General features: G+C 40.4%; 1 protein-coding gene across 1 annotated transcript in view; it reads right to left on the bottom strand.

Annotated features, from left to right (window-relative positions):
• Positions 1 to 24240, bottom strand: part of PAPPA2 (pappalysin 2) — a 335895-nt gene that overhangs the window by 52630 nt on the left and 259025 nt on the right. The window contains exons 17-19 of the mRNA XM_004372847.2: positions 13539 to 13707; positions 12014 to 12149; positions 9829 to 9938 (exon numbers count right to left, since the gene is read on the bottom strand). Of these exons, the coding sequence (XP_004372904.1) occupies positions 9829 to 9938; positions 12014 to 12149; positions 13539 to 13707 (415 nt within the window). The remainder of the gene's footprint in view (positions 1 to 9828; positions 9939 to 12013; positions 12150 to 13538; positions 13708 to 24240) is intronic.

Below are 24240 nucleotides of genomic sequence, written 5' to 3'. Positions count from 1 at the left end.
CAGCAATAAAAGGGTAAATAATCTCCCACCTAATCCTGGTCCCCAGCTACCCAGCTTCCCTTTTCCTATTTCTAGTTCTTTTGTGTATTATTCAGAGATATTTTATGCATATACATATATATACGCATATAAAGCAAATGAAACCAAACCTGTTGCTGTCCAGTCGATTCCAAATCATAGCGACCCTGTAGGACAGAATAGAACCGCCCCCTAGGGCTTCCAAGGAGCGGCTGATGGATTTGAACTGTTGACCTTTAGGTTCGCAACCTGAGCTCTTAACCATTGTGCCACTCGGGCTCCATATATGCATATAAATTTTTTATTTCCTATAAAAAATGCTATAATTTTATTCTGCAGTTTGGTTTGTTGTTGTTTGCTTACTTGTCTTACTTTATTTCACTTATTTTGGGGTTCTGTTCATTTCACGATATCTGGGATGTTGTATTTTATTGACTACATAGTATTCCATTGCATGTATGTACCCTAATTTATTTAACCAGACCCATACTGATGAATATTTAGGTTACTTCTAATCTTTTACAATAACAAACAAAGCTTATGTATAAGTCATTTCACACACCTGTAAGTATAGCTGTAGAATAAATTCATGATAGTCAAATTACAATACCTATCATGTTGATTTTTATTTTCTATAATTCAGTTTTGAGACTAATTCAGATCGGTAACCCTTCTTAATCTCCACAAAAATTGCAAAATTTGAGTACCTGTTTCCTTTCCCTTTCTAGATTACAAAATCCTTGAGAACAGGAACTGCTTTCCCCCTCACAATTCCTATCTCAGTTACTCACCCTGGGTGGTGTTTAACAAGTATTTGCCAACTGCTAAGTGGGATGCTGTGTCTTTAGGATTCTCCTCCATCTTTTGCCCTAGGAAAGTCACCCATCCCATAAAGATGTCCTTTATCTGTAAAGATACACATTTATCATTAATTGAACTATTAATTGATCATTGTTGTTGTTGGTGTTGTTGTTAGGTGCCGTCGGGTCAGTTCCGACTCATACAGACTCTATGTACAACAGAATGAAACACTGCCCAGTCCTATGCCATCCTCACAATCATTGTTATGCTTAAGCCCATCGTTGGAGTCACTGTGTCAATCCATCACATTCAGGGTTTTTCTCTCTTTCGCTGACTCCCTACTTTAAAAAGCATAATGTTCTTCTCCAGGGACTGGTTCCTCCTAATAACATGCCCAAAGTATTTGGAGACAGACTTTTGCCATCCTTGCTTCTAAGAAGCATTCTGGCTGTACTTCTTTCAAGACAGATTTGTTTGCTTTTCTGGCAGTCCATGGTATAGTCAATATTCTTCACTAACACCATAATTCAAAGGCATCAATTCTTCTTCGGTCTTCCTTATTCATTGTCTAGCTTTCACATGCATATGAGGCAACAGAAAATATCACAGCTTGGGTCAGGTGCACCTTAGTCCTCAAAGTGACATATTTGCTTTTCAACACTTTAAAGAGGTCTTTTGCAGCAGATTTGTTTGATGCAATACTCATTTGTTTCTTGACTGTTGCTTCCATGGGCGTTGATTATGGATCCAAGTAAAATGAAATCCTTGATAACTTCAATATTTTCTCCATTTGTCATGATGTTGCTTATTGGTCCAGTTTTGGGGATTTTTGTTTTCTTTATGTTGAGTTGCAATCTATAGTGATGCCTGTAGTCTTTGATCTTCATCAGTGTTTCAAGTCCTCTTCACTTTCACCAAGTTAAAGGTCAGTCATCTGTACATCACAGGTTGCTAGTGAGTCTTCCACCAATTCTGATGCTGCGTTCTTCTTCATATGGTTCAGTTTCTCAGATTATTTGCTCAGCATACAGACTGAATAAATATGGTGAAAGGATATAACCCTGACACACACCTTTCCTGGTTTTAAACCATGTGATATCCCCTTTGCTGTGTTCGATTGACTGCCTCTTGGTCCATGTACAGGTTCCTCATGAGTACAGTTAAGTGTCATGGAATTCCCATTCTTCCCAGATGATCATAATGGAGAAAAATTTCAAATGTTTCTCAAGACCTAAATGTTATGGGCACATTTGTGGTGGTGAGGTGAAAAGAGGGAAGAGAAACAGGAAGAAAAGCTTTAAGAAGGACAGGCAGAGGAGAAAGTCTAGCTTCTGTTAAGGAGAATATGATTTTCTTATTTCTAGAATACTTTCAACAAATTGCAATCACAGATATTATGGTTACAACGTTAAAGTTATGAAGAATAATAGAAAGAAAATACTCTTATCCTCTGTCCAGCTTTATCAATATTTAACATTTTGCCATTTTTTGCTTCCAGAGTATTATAAGCCACTACAGATTAAATTAATGTCTCCCACACACAACCCTTGGATATCATTCTCCTTCCTCCCTCCTTATTGGTAACAATTATTTTGAATTTGTTAATTATTATTCCCATGCATTTTTTTATATGATTACAACTATTACTATTATACTATCAACAAGCAACTTCTCAGATGAATTGATTGTGAACAAGGAAGTGTCAATGATTTATTTTTGGCTTCTCAAATGGACAAGACACATATGTAGACCGATTTAAAGATTTTGTCTTGGCTGGACATTTTATAGGACACTAAATTTTACGAAAGCAGGAAGAAAAAAGGAAAAAAGAGGAAGGCAGGGAGGGAGAAAGGAAGGAAGGCTAACCAGTTAAAAATAATTAAACTAAACCAGTTGCTGTCAAGCTGATTCCGACTGATGACAACCTCATGTGCTGTACATTGCTCCATAGGCTTTTCAAGGCCGCCACTTTTCAGAAGCAGATCGCCAGGCCTTTCTTCTGAGGTGCTTCTTGGTGGGTTCGAACCGCCAATCTTTCAGTTAGTAGTGAGTGCTTAACCATTTGCACCACCCAGGGACTCCTTAAAAGTAATTAGGATAGTCATAAATGCTGTGTGAAGGCTGTCGCCTAATTAAATATCTGGTTAATGATCACAAGACTGATGGCTAGTCACCGTTAAGATTTTACAGATTAATTGCTCAATTATTTTTTTTAACCAGGAATAGTTACTTTACAGAATGGGCTGCTAATTACATCAGACCACAAAGTTCTGCTGCTGCCCAGGTTTGTGACAATTTTCTTACTACTACTTATGTATACATCTCTAAATAAAATACAGTATTATTTTGCATATTTATTTGAACTTCAGCACACTATCCTGCAATTTGCTTTTTGCTTTCTCTTCCCCTCTCCTTCAGGTCCCTCTTATCTCTTCTTCTCTAGTGAGGATATAGGACTTGATGTCTTAGAGACTCATTCAAAATAAGAGTGAATGATTCCATGACCAATGGATGCATGGTTTGTAGCCAATGTCACTAGAGCAGTTACACATGACTGTATCCATCAAGGGCACTCTTCGGAGGCGGCGCGGGGTGCGGGGAGATGAGGATTAGTAGGCCAGAGGGAGGGTGAGATCGTTGAGTTGGAAGCCGTGGCTCCTGGAGGGTACTATATTCTCCTTTTCTTCTTGCTTCTCTCTTCCTTTTAAAACATTTTATTTTTATTTAAGAAACTATTAATACTTTTAGGACAAATTTGGGAAAACAAAGTCAGAAATTTTAACGCTTAATATGACTGAGCAATTCAGCTGAAGAGCTGAGGAGTTGAGACAGGAATTTCACGTAGTGTTGAGGCTCTTTGCAAATCTAATGTGTGCAGCCACAGCAAAATCTCATTAATTTGGACATTCTTAATTTATAATTATGCTATTTCTAAAAAAAAGAAAAAAAAGCATTGTTTAGTCCATGAAAAATGAATTTATGGAGCAAAATAATAGGGGGAATAAGATGGTATGGTAGATGCTTTGGTACCTCAGAAGGAAACAGTGTTTCAAATACAATTTACAGAAACTCATTTACATGCAAATAATTGCCACATTATGATTAAAGAAAGAAAGAAAAGAAAAATCTCTCCATGAAATCAGATTCCTAAAGGACCACTACTTTACAAAGTCAGTTAAAACATTTAATTTTCCTAATGTAAAGCATGAGATACAATAAAACACTTACTTGACACAGCGGTAAGGACAATCATAAGAATTCAATCTTACATGCGCTTTTTGGAAAAAGGAAAAGGTTTGTCTTGAGAAATGACTCTGGAGGTGGGAGCTATTCTCTGGCATGAGCTATTTGGTATTTCATTCAGCAATCACATTCTGAAATGATTTTTCATTTCGTCTTCTAGGAGACACGAGGAATGAAGGATGAGTCAGATATCATTCCTACCCTCAAGAAACTTACAGTTTAATGGGGAATTGGGATTATGATAGGAGTCCCTGAGTGGTACAAACGTTTAGTTTGCTAGGCTGCTAACTGAAAGGTTGGCAGTTCTAGCTTGCCCAGAGGGACATCAGAAGAAAGGCCTGGTGATCTACTTCTAGAAAATCAGCCATTGAAACCAGTGTGGCTGCTGACTGTCCCAACTGCTCAGATCACATTCCTCAGTCACTTTGGCTGGTAGGCATCTATTGAACTGCCAGTAGTCCTTTTGTCTGCTGTACCTCTCTCCTGTTGGGACATTTCTCTGCTGATGTCCTCACGACAGAAAGGTTTAAATCCTTGGCTGTCGTAGGACGAGATGGAAAAACTATTACAATGACAAAGTCCCAGAAAGTCCGTTTGGGAATTTTCAAATCCTTACCTACTGTCTTCCAGAGCCAGTACGCCCTTGAGACATTTAAAAATAAAAGCATGTTTTCATCGTTCCCCTCATCTAGTCTCATAACAAAAGTTGTTAGAAATTTCTTCTTTAGTCAGAGGTGTTCCAATAGAAAACACGGAATGGCCATTAATTCTCTTCCCAACCTAGTTTGTAAAAAAAAAAAAAAAAAAAAAAAAAAAAAAACTCATCGAGTTGATTCTGACTCATAGTGACCCTATAGAACAGAGTAGAACTGCCCCATAGGGTTTCCAAGGAGCAGCTGGTGGATTCAAACTGCCAGCTTTCTGGTCAGCAGCTGAGCTCTTAACCAGTGTGCCACTAGGGCTCCTCCAGTTTGCTAAAGGGGCAGAAAAAGAACAAAGAAATGATCTACACATTTCTGTTTCCTCACAAAAATCAAACCAAAGCAAAAAATACAGAAAAATATTTTTCTTTCTCATAGATGGAGAAAATCTCCAAGGGAAAGATTTGTAATAAGTTAATTGAAATCTCATTTTTACTTCATTCAGAACTAAAGTGCTAGAAACTGTACAAGACATTCCACATGTGTTATTTTTAATTTTGCTAACAACCCTGCAAAGTAGATAATATATCCTCATCTTTGCAGATGAGTCGTCAGAGGTCCAAGGGGTAAGTCATACTGTATTTGAAACCTGGATGACTTCCCTTTTCTTTTACGCCAGTTGCTACCTTGTTTTTCCTCAAAACCCTGAACTACTGAAGTCCTAAGAAATTCTCCTTTTAATCAAAAGGATATTACCTAGGAGTTAAGAATTATTTACAGGAATAAAAATCAATAGAATCCTGAAAGAAAGGCAAATAAACTCAGTAGGCATCTAAAAAGTATACTTGATTGTTCTTTAAAAACAAATAAGAAAACCTCTTTCACAGTACGGAAAAGCATTATTATAAGGAAATATCTTTTCTATATTTTTTTTAGACTTTATGGGGAGGGGAAGGGGCTCTGGGGATGAAGAGGTTCTTGCAGTTGAGAGGAATGACTTGTTTTCTATTTGGTACGCAAACCACTTTAAGCATACATCAGAAGAATGAATGAATGGATAGATGGACAACTGAGTACTGAGAAGAGGGTAATGCAGTTTCAATTTCCTAAACATTGGAGTCAGATAATTTGGGCTGCAATTCTTTCTCCATTTTCTGCCAGCTGTGTAACATTGGACAGATCATCCGGCAACAGCTAATTTATCTGTAAAATAAGGATAATAAAATCTTCCTTTCCTTTCTTATTGATTTGTGATGGGATTCAAATGAAATGATATATAGAAAACAACTTTGAAGATATTAAAGTGTTATCCAAATGTGAGATATCATTATTTATTACAAAGAATGAAGTTATTGGAAGCAGAGTAGAGAAAACGATGCAATTTAATCCATTGCTCTGTAGTCTTGCCAGATGCAAAGGTATTTGAATTATGGAAAAGGGTAGGGATTTGCATGAAATTGGCAATCACCATTACTAAACAAATGAACCATACACCAAATACCTGTTGCTTGTACTTAAAATATTTATACTGTCATTATCTTATTTTATAGTAGCAGCATTTTTCAAAGTATTATGGCAGAATTACCTGGAGTGCTTATTAAAGATGTATATTCCAAGGTTATCACCAGCTTTCTGAATGGTAGAATCTCGGTCTGTTCCTTTTTTACAAACTACCCAAGTGATTCTTAAGGAGACTAAAATATAAGATTGAGTACAATATGGACCAACCCTTAAGATAAGTCGATTTGAGTTGTAAGGATTTGGCTTTATGAGGAATTTCATTAAATACAACTGCTTTGGTTTTATATGGCATTTCTTCTTCTTTATGAACACAAGGTTAGATTTTGCACCCCTTAGCCCCTGTATGCCACAAAGCGACAGACATCGTGAGATCATCTATGGCTGGTGCATAATCTCATTTCAGAGGGTCTGAGGTTGCTAGTATACAAGAGTAATACTCTCATCATCATTTCCATTGCTCCCACTGTTTTACTTTTCTTGTTCTTCTTTTACATGCAGCTTCAATTTCCTAAACATGGAGTATCTTGTGTACATGTTGTAAGCACTACTCCTTAATTACGTAATATCTATGGAAGAGCTGAGAGGGCTCAAGTAACAGCTTGTTTTGCCACCCTATGATAATTAATGTTAACTATTGAATTAACACTTGGTTTTGTTTTGGCATAAAGGATATTGATTTGGTGGCTCAGGAACACATAAAAATGTTAATTGTTTCAACTTTTGAAATTCTGCCCTTTGAGGGTCCCCCCCTCCCCACCCCCGCCTCAGAAACCAATTACCCTTATAAGGAAAGGGGGAAGCTTACTTGCTTTGTTACCTCTGTCCTTCCCCTACATTGTTGGAAGCCTCTAATTTAACTTCTTATCTTAGTTTTCATGTAGAAATATAACATAAATCTCAAAGAGTCCACTAATCATGTCTCTAACAACTTTGCAAACTATGGCCAGCCATATAATTTAGTTTTGCCTCCAAATCACACATAAAGAGCAGGGCAGATGAGAAAAGGCAGGCTGACATTGGGAGAAGCAACCTGCCTCAACTCATCAATAAAGGTTACTATGCAACAAGCTCCTAATTAAGTTCTATACATATATTTCTCACCTGACCTCACATTAGCCTTATGAGATAGGTATTATCCAGGGCTTTGAACCGTTTCTTCTCTGCTCAGTCATGGCTAAGGAAGTGACACCGGAACAGGCCCAAATTTTTAAAATTTGGATGAACTGGAACTATAATCTGAACGGGAAAAATTACGGGTTGAAGCTCTGCTAGAAACTTAATCTCCCTCTTGGAAAACAAGGAGAGTGTACGTACTGCATAGCAACCAATTTCTTCCCGCCAGATATTGCGCAGAGTCAGAAACAGCAGTGCCCCACTCAAAGATGGCGGCCGACTGCCTTTTTTTCTCCTCATTCCTAGCAATAATTCAGTCTCACACAACAAGCTCCTGAAAGGACTCACCATGACTTTTCAGAGTCTCCCATTCCAGGTCTTCGAGCTGTAATTTTTCCTGTTTCGGTTAAGGTTCTGGATCACACAAATTTAAAAAATTTGGGTCTATTCCAGTTCTGCTTCATTGGCCATGACTGCACTGGTTCGAACTGGTTCAAAGCCCTGGTATTATCCCCATTTTACACGTAAGGAAACCGAGGTACAGAACAGTTAAGTACATTGCCTAAGATTAGACAACTGGTGAATAACAGAGAAGGTGAGTAAAAATTCAGTTTGGGTTTATTTGTTTTTTTAACCATGTCTTTTTCATTCCAAGGTCTACAGTCTTTCTGTAATATTATTGTCCTCAAAAACATGCCTGGACAACCTATTTTCCAAAACCAGGGTTTAATGTTTGATGCACTAGCTAAACGAGAAGAAGTATTCCGCTTTTCCTCTCTGGGGTGAAATAGGAAGGAAGTGAAGGAGCGAGCTGTGCAGATATCTGAGAGAGGAACACTGTAGGCAGAAGGAATCACAGTGCAAAGATCCTGAGGCGGGAGTGTGCCTGGCATGTTCAAGAATCAGCAAAAAGACTTTTGTGGCAAGATTAGGACAAGCCAAGGAAAGAGTGCAGGACTTGAAGTCAGAAGGGTGGATTTGAACTGCTGATCTCTCAGTTAGCAGTCAAGCACTTAATCAACGGATGGAAGTTCCCAGCGGGGTCTAAGTGTTGCTTGAGTAAAGATACTGAGCTGAACACACAGAAGGTGGTAGTCAGTCAGAGTGAAATATCTGAAACTGAGATAAAGCAAGAGCCAAAGAGTTTAGTAATGGTCATATTTCGGCCCTAGACTCTAGGGTATGGACATGGGGGTGAAAGGCTGAGTTAGGGCAAAGGAGAGACCATCAGAGAAAAGCAGATTATGGAACTAAGAAGCCAGGTTTTGGAAGAATCAAATGTGTAGATGTTGAAACTAATAAGAAGTATGACAGTAGGAGTATTTGCAAGAGTGACTATGTAGAACAAAATTCTAACTCACAAAAAACAGACCAGACTTACTGGCCTGACAGAGACTGGAGAAACCCCGTCAGTATGGTCCCAAGAAACCCTTTTAGCTCAGTAATGAAGTCACTCCTGAGGTTCACCTTGCAGTCAAAGATTAGACAGCCCCATAAAACGAAATGACACTAAAGGGGCACACCAGCCAAGGGGCAAGAACTAGAAGCCAGGAGGGGACAGGTAAGCTGGTAATAGGGAACCCAAAGTCTAGAAAGGAGAGTGTTGACATGTCGTGCGGTTGTTAACCAATGTCATAAAACAATATGAAAAAAAAGTGGCCATGACCCTGGAGATAAAGTGTTGAAGAAATAACAGGGGGGAGGGAGGAGTTGGCCTAAGGGTCAGAAAATGACGGCAGCAATGAGTGTGGTGAGTAGTTTATTCTGTTGGCATTAGATTCAAATGTGGCTGAGTTTAGGGAGGATGGTTTAGAAGAGGCAATGAGGAGGGAGAAGGGCCAGGCTCAGTGGCAGGAGGGGTGTAAGAGAGCAAACAGCACCAGTGAGCCTTGTGGGGAGGCAGAGTCCTTCGGGGAGAGGCAGATTTCCATGGAAAAGAGGGCAAACAGAAAGCCCAGAGAAGAGGTTGTCAATGTAGTGATGTTGCTGATGACTGATCTTGAATAGGAGAGGGTTCAGGGGAAGGGTGTCAGGGTACAGAAAGGGTGGGAGATGGAGACAGGGCAGGCACTTCTTTTCTTACTCAGTTCCTTTTTACTCTTTCCCTGTTTCCAGTTTTATTTTCCTCCTTTCCAATCCATCTTTCCATTTCCATCCTTCTTTCATCTTTATACATCTCTTTGGCTTACTTTAACATTTCCTGCCCTGTTTTTCATTAGTATTCATTTTCCTCCTCTATTATCGTGTGTTATGTCTTGGAACCTTCATTCCATCTTATCTTTTGAATTTTCCTTTAGATTTGGGCTACTTTTTCTTCAAGGTTTCCTCTTATTTCTTGATTTTCGATCTTCCCCTCTAGGAATGATCCACGTGGTTGTTTGCTTTGAGAATGCTTTGGAAACCTCTGAAATTACTGCAGGGGAGATCCTGTCAGGTGAGAAGTGCTGAGCAGCCTCACATCTTTCGCACACAGAAGTATCCCTTTCCTCACCTGGACTTTGACAGGTTCCATCCAGTGCTCCAGAGTGTCGGCAGTGATGTTCTCCGGCAGCAATACGGGATCACTAGGGGGGATTACACACGACGGGGAGCACACTGCACCTGCAGAATCACAAATATATGGTAGAGACTTAAACATACTCCAATCTCAGTCTTTTCCATCCTGGAATCGATAGCTTTGATTTTTCAAGGGCAATTACTATCCACATTATAGGTCATCACATTATGATGATGATTATTGGCAGGGCTGATATTCATCTACTGTGTACCCATAGGGATGTTTCCACTGTCCCAAGCTCTGTCTCCTTGCTCCAAGTGCCTCCTTCTCTGCCTGGTTCATTATAGCTCCTCCTTTAAAACCAAACCAAACCTGTTGCCGTCAGGTCGATTCCTACTCATAGCAACCCTATAGGATGCAGTAGAACTGCCCCATAGGGTTGCCAAGGAATGGCTGGAGGATTTGAACAGCCGACCTTTTGGTTAGCAGCTTAATACTTAACCACTGCGCCACCAGGGCTCTGATTCTTTAGGATCCCTAAATCTCTGCATGATCCAGTAATTAAAAGATTAGCTCCCAGTCTGGCAGTCCTACCAGCACTCTGGCCAGATAAAGTCTATCCTGATGGGTTGATGCCTGTTAAACACGTTTAGTATCAACCCTGCTTATAGGATCTCCTAGAAGCTTGTAATTGTAGCAACTAGTACCTAAGAACTTTACGAGCCAGGGAAAAAAGTAGCCCAGAAATTATGAAGGTACATTTACAAAGGCTGTTGCTACACTGAAGATCATTACATTGGCAGCCAAGAAACCAATGAGATTAAAAGAGGAAGCAATGGGACATCAGAAGCAGAGCCTTTCCTTTGGTCATGTGTTGGCCTCTCAAGGGAAAATATTGCTCTGTTCCCTTGTATGTGGGGTCCAAATATCTTCTAACATTCTATTCCAAGAGGACAAATCTCAAGGCCTCTATTTCCTCTAGCTATGCTGATCACCAAGTTTCCTTTCAACTCCTACTATCTGTGTTTCTGTGTTTTTCAGTAACTTTTATGATAATCAAAAGAGCTACATCATTCTTAAGGACTCTAGATATGTGAGTGCACGATATTTTAATGCCGAAATTAGAGGCTTGGAAGATGAGAGTTTGTTCATGAAACACTACTCAAGAGGCAGGGTCTGAGCACCCGATACTCCATGCCTGACCACAAGATGTCACAGTGCAAAGGAATAACTTGAAGATGGTAAAGAACCATCTCAGAAACTAACAAGGTTTCTGCTTAACTCAAATTATACCCACTGGCATTGCACAGGCTAGAATGACGTATAATGATCACTCCTTGCCTGTGCAGTTCAGAAGTGATGGGTAATCTCATGAGGTTTCCCACAAACTGTGTCTCTTTTCTGTGATGCTAAGGCCCAGCCAGGGCAAAGTTGAGTCAACATCACTATAAATCAGATCTGGCCACAATGACCTTTAATTGCAATTACTTGAGTACTAAGTTGCCCACAAGCTCTGGAGCCTAGTCCCCTGCAGAGAAAGAATGGCTGAAGAGGAATGCAAGCAAGTGCAATATCAAATCGTCCCTTCCAGGAACGCTCTGCTCCAGTAACAAGCGAAGAGAGCCTGGAGGAGGCCAGCACTTGCATGGTGTGTGGCTGCATATCCCCACCTTTCCTCATGGAACTACAGATCCTGCCACAAATCTATCACCTCTTAGCCCCACAGTGGAGCGGGTAATGTGACCAGAGACCAGACCCATTGCCGTTGAGTCGATTCTGACTCATAGCAACCCTACAGGACAGGGTAGAACTGCCCCATAAGGTTTCCAGGGCTGTAAATCTTTACAGAAGCAGACTGCCACGTCTTTCTACCACAGAGCGGCTGGTGGGTTTGAACTGCTGACCTTTTGGTTAGCAGCTGAGTGCCACCAGGGCTTCCTTTTTAACGTGACCAAACACAATACAAATGGCTCAGCAGCTGGACCGACTTTATACACATGTGGAAGAGCAACAAGAACAAATTTGCCATAAATTTCATTTTTATTGAAGCAGCTAAGAGTCTACTTGCATTTCCATCTATCTCTAGGGAGAAGAGTGGATCTGATTCAAGTTTCAGCCAGGCCTAATACTGTAGAAGGATTTCTTGGAAGCAGAATTCACCATCCCCTCCCATCCTTACCGATCCCATATCCCTGTTCACACTTGTACTCCACAAAATTCAGTTCTGAGGGAGGTGGTGGGCATTCCCCTTGTAGGTTCTCACACAACTTAAACTCCTTGGTCCACAGTCCCTCCTTAGTGCAGAGGATGGGAAGCTAGAACGTCAAAGGTAAAGAACATCTCCATTATTATTTTACAAATTTCGTTTAGAGTGGGAAGAAAGTAATCTAGTTAGGTGGTAGTGTTCTCCAACTTCTACAATCTGCACTAAAATGACTCTATTTAAACAATAAACCATATTGTTATAGGCAAAAAAAAAAAAAAAAAAGACAATTCCCTGCTCTTTTGCTGTGAGGGAATCATGAACAATTTTTTTGTTACAATAATGTATTCTCCTTTTATATAAAGATATGATAAGCTATCAACTGTAGCCCATGCATTCTGAGATATTTTTGGAATTTTTTCCCAGATGGTGTGGTTTTGCATTGATTCATCTGTACTATCACACAATGCTGCTTGTGGCAAATGTCAGATTTTTTGCAAGATGGGTTTCATCTGGTGAAATTAATTCATAATTTTCCTGAAGGTGTCTTTTGCCTTTCTGGTTAAATGGACACCTCCAGGGGCATACTTGCCTTTGCTCTCACCAACGTTTCTACTCCCTTTCTTTAGATGCATGCTGATCTGCCTAACTCTTGGCTTCACACCCTCAGTAATCAAAAAATATTCTATACCTAGAACAAAAAGAATAGCACTTACCTCACAAAACCCAAGAAAGTAAGATTTCAGAATTATACATAACCCTCCCTTCATCTGGCCAACTCCTTGATTCCTTAACCCATTAGTGCAAACAGATGTGTTTGGTTTCTCTGGGATCTCATTTCTTGGTGCATTCCTTTCACATCTGTCCTGCAGTGCTCAATGCTCACCTTGGAATGCTGGACACTGAAATAAAGGCGTGTGCCAGGAGAACACTTAAGGTCATTGATCTTTGCCTAGGAAGTCTGCTTCACTTCCTGTCTCATGTATGTGTGCGGTGCTTGAAAAGATTTAAAATAAAACTGATTTTAATCATACAGCCACGATAAGGCTGTGGTTTTCATTTGAGACCTCTTGAGCCAAAATCCCAGGCAGGGTAATAGTTAGACACCACTTTCAACTTTACTGAGGAATTCATGTTTCTGTTCAGGACTTTGTTCTATTAAAAAAATATAATACCAGCAATCCTAGCCAAGTTAGGTCAGTGGCCATGCATGGGAGGAGGTCACTTTGCCAAACCAGAATCCCAGAATTTTTTGGAATGTGCCCAGGTACCCAACCATCAAGTTCTTATCTCTGAGGCAGGTCTGAACTTCGGAGAGAACATTCCAAAAAGTGTTGTCTTTTGAATTCCCCACCAAATGATATCAACTCCCTGGTTAGAATCTCAACTTAGTAAGGCCCTGCCTGTTGGGAATCTTTCAGAGCATTTCTGCTCAACATTCTTGGATTGGCCATTGAGATTAAAGCATGATCCAAAACAAAGTTCAAGAAGTCATCCTTACCCTTTCACTTTCCTGGTTACAGTTGAGTACACACTGGCTGTCCAGCTCAAAGCCATTGGTACACTCATACATGCCTTCAAAGATGGGAGAAGGGGGCTCACACACCACTGGAATGCAGCTGCCTTGCTCCCAGATTCCACTCTCCAGGCACTGTATCTTTAGGAACTTTCTGAGAAGACATAAAACAAAACAGCCCGTCAAATGCCCTCAGGGTCATGGGAGAAGACTAGAACCTCAGCAATAGGAAGGGGCAAATGGTTCTTGTTAGCCAAATGCTCTTCAGGAACTAAAAATAGTAATGTTCATTTAATCAGTGGTAGTAAAAAGATCCCTGGTGGCACAACGGTTAAGCACCTGGCTGCTAACCAAAAGGTTGGTGGTTCGAACCCACTCAATGGCTCTACAGGAGAAAGACCTGGTGCTGTGCTCCTGTAAAGATTATAGCCTAGAAAACCCCATGGGACAGTTGTATTCTATCACATCGGTTCTCTAGGAGTTGAAATCCGTTCTATGGCACCGAACAACAACAAATAGCCATGGTTAGTAATATTTGAACTGTCAATCTCAAGACAGTTTGGTAAGTATTGGTGCAGGGTATAAATTGTTTATAGTTGGGTTTTCTTGGAGCTTTTCATCTTAGCAGCCTCACACCTAAATATACTGGGAAATGCCGGGTAGGATGGCGTGTGGAAAAGGATCACACACTCAGGGTCACTACCCAGTAGTGATCAAAGGATCATCAGGGTTGAAACGGCAATATAATTGATTAAGTTACCAATATTTCTTGGTTTTTCAGAGAGGAAAGAAGGTGCAGCAATACGAGTCTTCTAATAATAACTCGTTGCCGCTAAGTTGATTCCAACTGCTAGCGACCCTATAGGACAGAGTAGAACTTCCCCATAGGGTTTTCAAGGAGCGGCTGGTGGATTCGAACTACTGACCTTTTAGTTAACAGCCGAGGTCTTAACCACTACGCCATCAAGGCCTCCTTCTTATAAACAGAGGGTCTTAATTTGACCTTCAGAAGAACAATAACCTCCTTCAGATTACTACACCTATTTTGTTTGTGTATTTACAAGTCCAGTCTCTCCTTGGAAAGTGCTCATAGTTTTCATCAGATTCCCAAAGTGGGCATGAGTCGATACTGCCCTGGAACAACTGTCCCTCCTCATGCTGCCAAACAGAGATACTGTATTTGAGGTGGATAGGAGTCAACAGATTTAGAGTTCTTGCTACTGAGAATTCCACTTTATTTCCCTTCTGATATGTGAAGGTGCTTCTGTATCAGAATACTCTTGGTTACAGATAAGTTAATGATTCTGAAGTAAAAATAATCCTTTGGCTATTGACCCTCTTAACCACTTGGCAGCCTTAAATTGTCGTTTTCTAGAGTGGTAATGGAGACCTGATGGTGCAGTGGTTAAACGCCTGGCTGCTAACCAAAAGGTCGGCAGTGCAAATCCACCAGCTGCTCCTTGGAAACGCTATGGGATAGTTCTACTCTGTCCTATAGGGTCACTATGAATTGGAATGGACTCGACAGCAACAGGTTTTATGACTAATACCTTTTTGATTCAAATATGCCCACTATCCCATGCATGCTGAATTTTTTTTCTTTTTTGATTTTAATTTTATTTTAATAACACTCTGTGATCCCTGAAAATATCCGTGTTACTTGATTATTTTTACTGTTGCAAGAATATAGATAACACAACTCTGACAATTCAACATTTTTCATGTGTACAGTCAGCTGCTAACTGAAAGTTTGGTGGTTCAAACCCACCCAGAAGCTACATGGGAGAAAGATCTGGCAGTCTTTTTCTATAAAGATTACAGGCAAGAAAACTCTATGGGGCAGCTCTACTCTGCACACATGGGGTCACCATGAGCTGGAATTGACTCAATGGCACCCAACAACAGCAACAATTCGGTGAGACCAATTACATCTGAATTTTAACCAACTATTGTAGAATATCTCCTTTATGCTTCCCCAGTATTCTATTCTTCCATGAATGTAACATTTATCACACTGTTTTATAACTGTACACGTCTGTCTTTCCCACTAGATTGGAAGCTTCCTGAAGGCAAGAGACTGTTTCTTATTATTGTTTTTAATCCTTAGTAACTATAATGATGCCTGGCTTATACGAAGCATTAAATAAAAATTTGCTGAATTGAATCATTTAACCAAAATTGACAGTGTGCCAGGCACAGTGTGAGGCAAATTACATATTTTAATAAATTGAATCTAAAAGTATAGTAATGAACCTAATGAAATAGTAGTACTAGTCCCATTTTATAAAGAAACATACTCAGAGATATTAGTAACTTCCCCAAGATCTCACAGCACAGAATTATAATTTTTTATAATAAAATATTTTCATAGTTTAACGTATTTTAACAATATCTACTTAGAAATAAGTGAGGGAATGTTTTATTATTAAACAGTTATTTAGATTCACACCTTTATTCTCAGGAATATTTTAGGATAGAGAACTGATTTTAAGACTGGAATTCTTCAGCATCAGTCTGTGTGGACGTTTATCTCCTACCCATTAATTATAAATACTATTTTTAAGCTATGTTTCAGGTGTTTGGCAAGACACCTACATACGTAATTTCATTGAATCACCTATGTAACACTTAAAGGTAAATATTATTATGCACCGTTTAGAGAGAAGGAAACTGAGCCTAAGAGAGATTTAAAGTTTGCTCAGAGACCCACAGTAATCCTGTAGGCTGGGTTTAGACCAGGTCTGCTGCTGCTAAAGTCTGTGGTCCTCCCACTGGGTCAGGCTGCAACTGCTCATTTTATGCTCTACAGTTCAGTCTGATGAGTAATAGCATCTCCGTCCTCTTGAACATCCCAGGTGCCCTTTATCCTGTTGCCACATTCATGAGTGTGGCAAAAAAGAATTTAAAATGTTTGTATTGAGTAATAAATTATGTATAGAAAAAAAGCACAAGTCTTAGTATAAAGCTCAAGGAGATTTTACACATGAATGCACCTGTGTAACGATAACTCATATCAAGACACAGAACATTTCCATCCTCCCACCCCCTGCCCCAAAATATGTGTTGTAAATCCTAACCCCTAAACCTGTGGATGTAATCCCATTTGGGAATAGGGTTTTCTTTGTTATGTTAATGAGGCCATGTCAATGTAGGGTATGTCTTAAATCAATCACTTTCGAGATATAAAAAGATCAGATCAGGCACAGAAGCAAGCAAACACAGATGAGGGAAAACAGATGCCACGCCACATGAAGATCTCCAAGGAACCAAGGAACGGAAGCTGAAAAGAGACAAGGACCTTCCCCCAGAGCCAACAGAGAGACAAAGCCCTCCCCTAGAGCTGGCGCCCTGAATTCGGACTTCTAGCCTTCTAATGTGAGAGAAAATTATTTAATGAACATTTTCTGCTCATTAAAGCCACCCCCTTGTGGTATTTCTGTTATACCAGTACTGGATAACTAAGACACCCCTTGTGTTCCCTAAGAGCTAAAATCCACTCCCTGTAACCATCCCCCACACTGCACTATTCTGACTTCTATACCCAAAGATTAATTTTGCCTGTTTTTGAACTTCATATAAATGAAACTACACACTATGCATTCTTTAGTAGATGGCTTCTTTCCCTAAAGCAAGGCGCATTTAAAAATGACTTTCCAAATCTACTTTCAATAAGGGTTTGCAGGGTTTTTTTTTTTGTTTTTCCTGCAACGAAGCTGCTTTTTGTCCTTCTCTTAGACTGGATATTTTACTCTTCCTTCGCACTACAGTTTATATCCTTCCAGGGACTCTCTTCTTTCGACTACCTCCCCCAGATGAAATCCTTCCCCTACCTCTACTGATCTGACATCCCCCAGCTGGAGAGATCAGGACTACTACTGACACTAGGAGAAAAGAAGGCTGTAAAAAATCTTGCATGTCAGCATGATAATAAAGGAAAACCCTTGCTTGGCCAGGACTGTAATATTTTGACTTCATGTGGTATTTTTCTCTGAATTGGTTGGAACACTTCAGCCATGGAAATAGCCTCCCTTTCCTCGCCCAGAGTGAAGAAGTACTCAAGAATGCCGATTTCATATATTTCTTTGCCAATTTAGTAACCTTAGGGGTTAGGGTAGACAGACCAAACTTGGATGTGGAAGGCTGTGTTTGAGTGTTTTGGGTGGTACCCAGATAACGTGACAGGGCCTGCACTGTAACCCACCAGTAATACAGGAGAGAGACTACTGTAAGGTGGCAAGAGAGCAGCACAGGTGCCTCTGAAGGCCTGAGAAGAGGCACTACAGTCAGGAAAGAGGAGAGGTTGGGAGAGAGTCCGCATTCTCTAGAAGATCTGATTTCCTTTCTCCCTTAGATTCTCCTTCACAGTCTCTTCTCCCTTGTAAGCCTCGCACAGCTTCTATATCTTACTATGTCAGATGATGCTCTTTAAGTCCCACCCTCAGACTTCCTACAGAGCACTTGATTGGTTCCTTCTTCATGGCCCAATAGTGACAGCTGCCTCATTTGCATTGTTGTTTGCTGCCATGAGCTTAGTCTGGGAAAACCAAACCAAATCCGCTGCCATTGAGTCAGTTCTGACTCATACCACTAAAAGCTGTTCAGCATCACAGCAACATGCAAGCCTCCACTGGCAGATGGGTGGTGACTGCACTTGAGGTGTATTGGCTGGGAATCGAACCTAGGTCTCCTGTATGGAAGGAGTTTTACCACTGAACCACCACTGCCCTCTTGCACAGGATGGATGCCTGTTGATCCCTGCTTATGGGCTAAGTTTTGAATTTGGCACTTGAGTATCATGGGCTGGTTCTGGCCATTTTGTTCCAAAAGGGATTGTGAGTGTGGCAGGAATTCAAAGTGTTCTGGATTCCTCCCAGCTCCAAGAATTTGTTTTCCATGTGGGGCCCTTGAGGAGACTGAAACCCAAGTCTCACCACCCACCTTGCTCAAGTTCCAGTTATTTAGCAATGACAGGACTTTGACCTCCAGCTGTGCTACAAGTACCTCCACATTTCTTCTTGTTTGGTGATGTTGAAGAGTGACCTCTGACTCTTTTCAGATCATTAATGAAAAAACTGGTTTTTTCACAATAGTCCAGTTCCTTCACATAAAGTATATAAATCAAGAGCCATGAAGTCATGAAGTGAATAGATTTGCACTTCAAAGAAATATGGCATTGTATACTATACCAATACAGACAGACAGGCCCTTACCAGAGATTCCAAGACTTTTCAGCCCATTCCAAGTGCCCTTTACATGAAAGAGTCTACTCCACTGTCCTCAGCTCTCTATATTTTCTTCATCCCAGTGGGGTAAGGGAGGCTAAGATATCTTATTTTACAGGCAGGAAACTTCACATTAGTCACTGTGAGGTGACTTTCCCAGTGCCTTACAGCAAGGAAGTCACTGCAAAGGCAAGAACAGAGTTCAAATCATATAATAACACCCTGACCATTATACCAATGGCTTCTAAATGATATTTAAAGAATAGCCCCATCAGAATCATTTTAAGAACTTAGATTGAATCAAATATCCTGGGAATGTGACCCAGGTATCTATATATTTTTTAAACTTGTCAGTGGTTTTTATATACTAAAATCTATGCTACCTTCCCACACTAGTAAAAATAAGTCATGCAAGTAGAAATCTGAGAGTAAGATCACCCACCTAACAACTCTGGTCAAAAGGCTGGATGCTTAGCAAAGACCAAGCAGGGCAGCCTTTGCCAGATAATTTACTCATAAATGGTATTAAGAGGAGTTGGGGACAGGGGAAGATTTGTATTGATTTTCCCTCCAATGTCTCTAGACACATCACCACAGTTTCCAAGTGAGAAGGTACTTTTTCCAATTTCCAGAATTTGTGGTATCCACCTAATGCTGAAAATCCAGCTGTGCTCTTTCTGCTTCTTACATCATTGCCAGAAATAAGGATCTTGTAATCAAAACTTGGCTGAAAGTTTGATTGATGTTGCTTGAGGCACACATGAGTCTACCCCATCTGTCTATCACCACTGCAGGGTTTTCAAATGTAATATTTATTTTTCATTGGAGAAAATAAAAGTACAATTTGTTGAATCCTAGAGAATAATCATGTATTTGTAGATCAAGGGCATCTGGTGTTGCCAATGGGTAGTCCCTCGTTAATAACAATAGGAAAACAATAAAACACTGAGCACTTTAGTGATGGGCATTGTACAGAAGAATATATATTTATATCATTTCATCCTCAAACCCACACAGTATGATAGGGATCATTGTTATTTGAGTTCTTGATTCCCATATTTCTACACATGCTCTTCCTCAATCATCCTGTGCTCAGTAGATGATGCTATCATCTACCCTGTTGCTCAAATTTGAAACTTAGGAGACAATCCTTAATTCCACTCTTTTCTCACCCATACTTCTGCTCAAAACCCAATCTCATGCTAACACAGTCATTTAATTCATCAGCAAGTCCCATCAGTTTTACCCCCCAATATCTCTCAGATCTGTCTCTATATCTCTGCATCTTCACTGCCAGGAGGGCTAGCCCACACCATCATCTCTCACCTCTAACTGGACACCCCACTTCTACTCTGGATCCCCTCCAACCCAGGCAGCAAACCCCAGTCAGAGACATCATTTATAAACATAAACAAATCATACCCTGTGATCTCTCTGCTTAGAACATTCCAATTGTTGTTTCCCATTGCACTAAAAATAATATGCAAACTTCTCACTCCAGCCTACAAGGTCCTGCATGATCTGACCCCACTTTCTCTGACCTCATTCTATGCCACAGTTGCTTTCTTTATTGTACTTCATCCACACAGACTTCTGAGAATCCCAAGAACAACCCCAGCTCTTTACCACCTCTAGGGTTTGGATGTCATTCTTTCTCATGAGGCTCTTCTTCTTGCTATTCTCCCTCCCGGCTTCTTCTCTTTTTTTGTGTCTAAGAATAATTTTTACCGCCTTTGGGCATCTTTATTTCACTCCTCTAAAGCTTTGATTTTAGTCCAAAGGCTTTCATTGAATGTACACTCTGTAATATTATTGGTTTTATTGTTGGTCTTCCCCCACTGGAATGCAAGACTGACGAGGGCAAAATCTTATTTACTATTATATCTCCCATGCTCAGTACAATGCCTAGTACATAGTAGGTACCAAAACATTCATTGGTTCAATGAGTACATATGAAATTGGTTCATATACTAAATTTGTTCAGTGAGTATATAAATGATTATTTCACAGATGAGGTAAGCACCATTTATAATAATAACTTGCCTTGGGTTATCTAGGTGGTTAATGGCAAAACAGGGATTTGCACCGGGATCTCTTTGATGTTAGTGCCTAAGTCATAATATCGAAGCATTAATATTCCTAGAAATGGAGCTGCAGATAAGTTACCTTCCCTTACTTTATGCATTTGTTTTGAGGATCTCAAAGTCCTACTACATAGAAAATTCCTAAAAATGAGATGTAAGGGAGAGGGACAACTGCATTATTTCCATTATATAGATTAAGAACTGAGATATTAATTGGTTACGTGTCTTGTCTGACACACACTCATTTTTTGAGCTGAAATTAGAAAGTTTCTTTACTCAGAGTGTAGGCTAGCCCCTTACTACTCCCAATGTGGTCCCCGGAGCAGCAGCATCAGAATCACTGAGACCTTGTAAGGAATGCAGAATCTCAAGCTCCACCCTAGACCAACTCAATCAGAATCTGCATTTTAACAAGATCCCCACGTGATCCCTGTGTACATTAAAGTTTGAGAAGCACTGATCTAGACCATTTTAAAAGATACAGTACTCTACCCCATCCCAAATAGAACCATCAGCACTTCCAAACTCCATGCCAGTTTTCCTCTTAACAAATTGCAGACCTGGTTCCTCAAGCCAATATCCTAAATGAGGAGCAGGTGGACTTCAGGTGCGGCTAGTCCACAGCAAATCATTGTCCTTCTGCATTCTCTGATACCAGGCCTCCCCATGTCTTGCCCCAGCCCTTTCTGCTAGATAAGAAATAGTACCAGCAGGATCATCCCACCAGCCACATGCATGGGCTTTGGGCCTCCATTCTTCCCTGACTCAATAAAATGTGCCTTATCAAGCTCTTCTCCATGCAAAATAGAGCCCCTCTCAAAATGACCAACCTGCCAGCTCCTAAGAGTGTGTGGATAGTACTACTTCTATGCCCCACCCCCCTAACTTCTATCTTTGGACTTTTTGTTGTTAAATCTTAGGTCTCCGGACTGGCAGGTGCCAAAATGCCCTGCCCCCTGGGACTGAACACCTAAACTCAAACTTGGGGTGCCTTCATCATCGCTCATTGCCACTGCCTTAATTGTCCAACTGCTCAGCTTCTTCACTCCAGTTCGGCAGCCCCCACTTCATCTCTCTTCCATGACTTCCTTGACCCCTCTAATCCGTTCTCCTTACAGTGGACAGGGTTATCTTCCTACCACACAATTCTTCCCAGGTTACTCCCAGATCTAAAAATATTCTGAGGTTTTGCCAATGCAGACCCTTTAAACTCAAATTTATACAACAGCTATTAACATTATTTCATAGAATTCTCATATCAATTCCCATCCATGCATGTTTGAGGAACTCGTCACTACAATGAATGCAGGGATGAATTAAGCCCCAAACATGGAAACATTAAATAGGAACTTCTTGCTGCCTCCACCCTTCACCATTCAATTATTTGCTCACTCATATATTTATTCGACAAATACTAATCGAGTACCTAGTACTGTATTACATCCTACAGTTGTAGAAACAAATTAAATACTATAATAGGGCCTGAACACTGACCTATGGGAGTCCGAAGAGGGAGCGCCCAGCCCCATTTAGGGACATGAAGGATACCAGGAAAGAAACACTTTGAGGGGGGTTCATTAGATTAAGAAGGAGGAAGAGGGCATGCTAGGCAGAAGGGGCGGTGCATGCAACAACCTAGAAGTGTGTCAAAGGCAGTGTGTGTTTGAAAGCCTTGACCAAAAATATAAGTGGAGAAAAGTACGCATATACGTAGCATATGTGATGGGGAAAATCTGGGGCAGGGGAAGAGCTGAGAAAGTCAGCTGGGACAAAATTCTGGCAGAAAAGGGCCAGAAACTATGAGTTCAATTTCAGAAGGTTGGTTCGCTCATTTATTAAGAAATCCTTGGCCATCTTTACAAAGTTTATAGTTTAAGAATTCCTCTATGTATTGTTATATTCCTGTTCTTGGTCAGTTCAAGTCACAGACAGGTGTGATAGAAAGTGCTCACAGGTATATCCACACATCCACACTCTCCCCTGGGAATAAATCTAATCAACCACTGTATGTCACTGTTGTTCTTCCAAAGAGCAAAGCTCTTTATATGGCCACTTATCCACAAGCCTCAGCAATGATAAATAAAACCTGAAACACAAACGGGTTATCAGAATTTCTAGGAAGCTGTAGCATACCTTGGGACTTTGAAATGTACATAGGTGAATCCTGCATTTACAGTCCTCCTGACATCTGCATCCCTCAGATGTGGGCTAGAATAAAAAGGGCCGATTAACTTTCTCCTTGCCAAATTTCCCTGACTGAATAGCAAAAGTCAGAAGTCACAATGGCCTTCAGCAGGCTTTTAGTGGCTGCACTGGCTCATTCCCATATGGAAGACAGTGTGGTAGAGTGGTTATGAGCAGATGCTTTAGAATCAGGAGACTAATGTTAGAACTCCAACCGTGGCCCTTAATAAATCTCTGACTTTGATTAAATTATTTAACCTCTCTGGTACTCAGTTTTCCTACGTGAAAAATGGGGATAATAATACCTTGCTCACAGGGTCATTAGAAGATTCTGAGTCAATGTATGTAAGGTATGTAATAAAATGTATGGCACACAGTAAATGCTCAACAAGCAGCAGAAATTATTAGCCTTGATGGCTAAAGGCTTTACTTAGCCACATTTTTCTCTCTCTCTCCCTCTCTCGTCATTTATAAACACAAGAACACACACAGAGTGCTGGATGTTAATAGACTATGCAGTCTTTCCCATTATATTTAATTTTTCAGATTTCTGTTCCACCCAGAATCCTCCAGAGGACAGTTCATAAATCAGTTTGGCCTGACCTGACCCAAAGACACAACCAAAATGTTCACCCACATGGCTGAAGAAGGGGTTAGCATGAGTCTGAGACAGAGGGTGGGGTACTGAAACAGAAAAGAAGGGCATCAGGGAGAAAAGTTATGAGGTGAAGAAAGTCTTGTTGGCTTATAGATAACAATCAAATTCTGACTCATATTTGATTTTAAAATATATTTTTCTTGATTCATAGAGAAATCAACAATTTTATGTTATGATGCTCTCTAGCTCAGGTTGGAAAGCCATGGGGAATTTATGAGGTCGGTAAGTGCCGTGTTTGAAGTGAAGGCCTGTGTGCCAACCACCGGAGCCCTGGGAGCCTGCAGCAGTGAGCTGGCCTGCCCCCAGGTGCATATTCGAGTGGCCAAGGCTTGGAGCTGAGGTTCTGTGGCTCTGATTCCAAAAGAGGCTATAATAAATCAGCCTAAAGTTAACATTATCCTACAACGGCAAGAGAATTGAGGATTTCAATGGTAAACTTTGAATGCATTTACTATAAACACTAATTATAAAGCCAGACAAGGTCTTAATGGAAAGAAAACAAATTTCTATTTCTCACAGAACCATGCATGTACACAGAG

Source organism: Trichechus manatus, unplaced genomic scaffold, assembly GCF_000243295.1.
Source record: "Trichechus manatus latirostris isolate Lorelei unplaced genomic scaffold, TriManLat1.0 scaffold00021, whole genome shotgun sequence".
NCBI lineage: Eukaryota > Metazoa > Chordata > Mammalia > Sirenia > Trichechidae > Trichechus > Trichechus manatus.
This window is presented reverse-complemented; position numbering and strand designations above follow the sequence as displayed.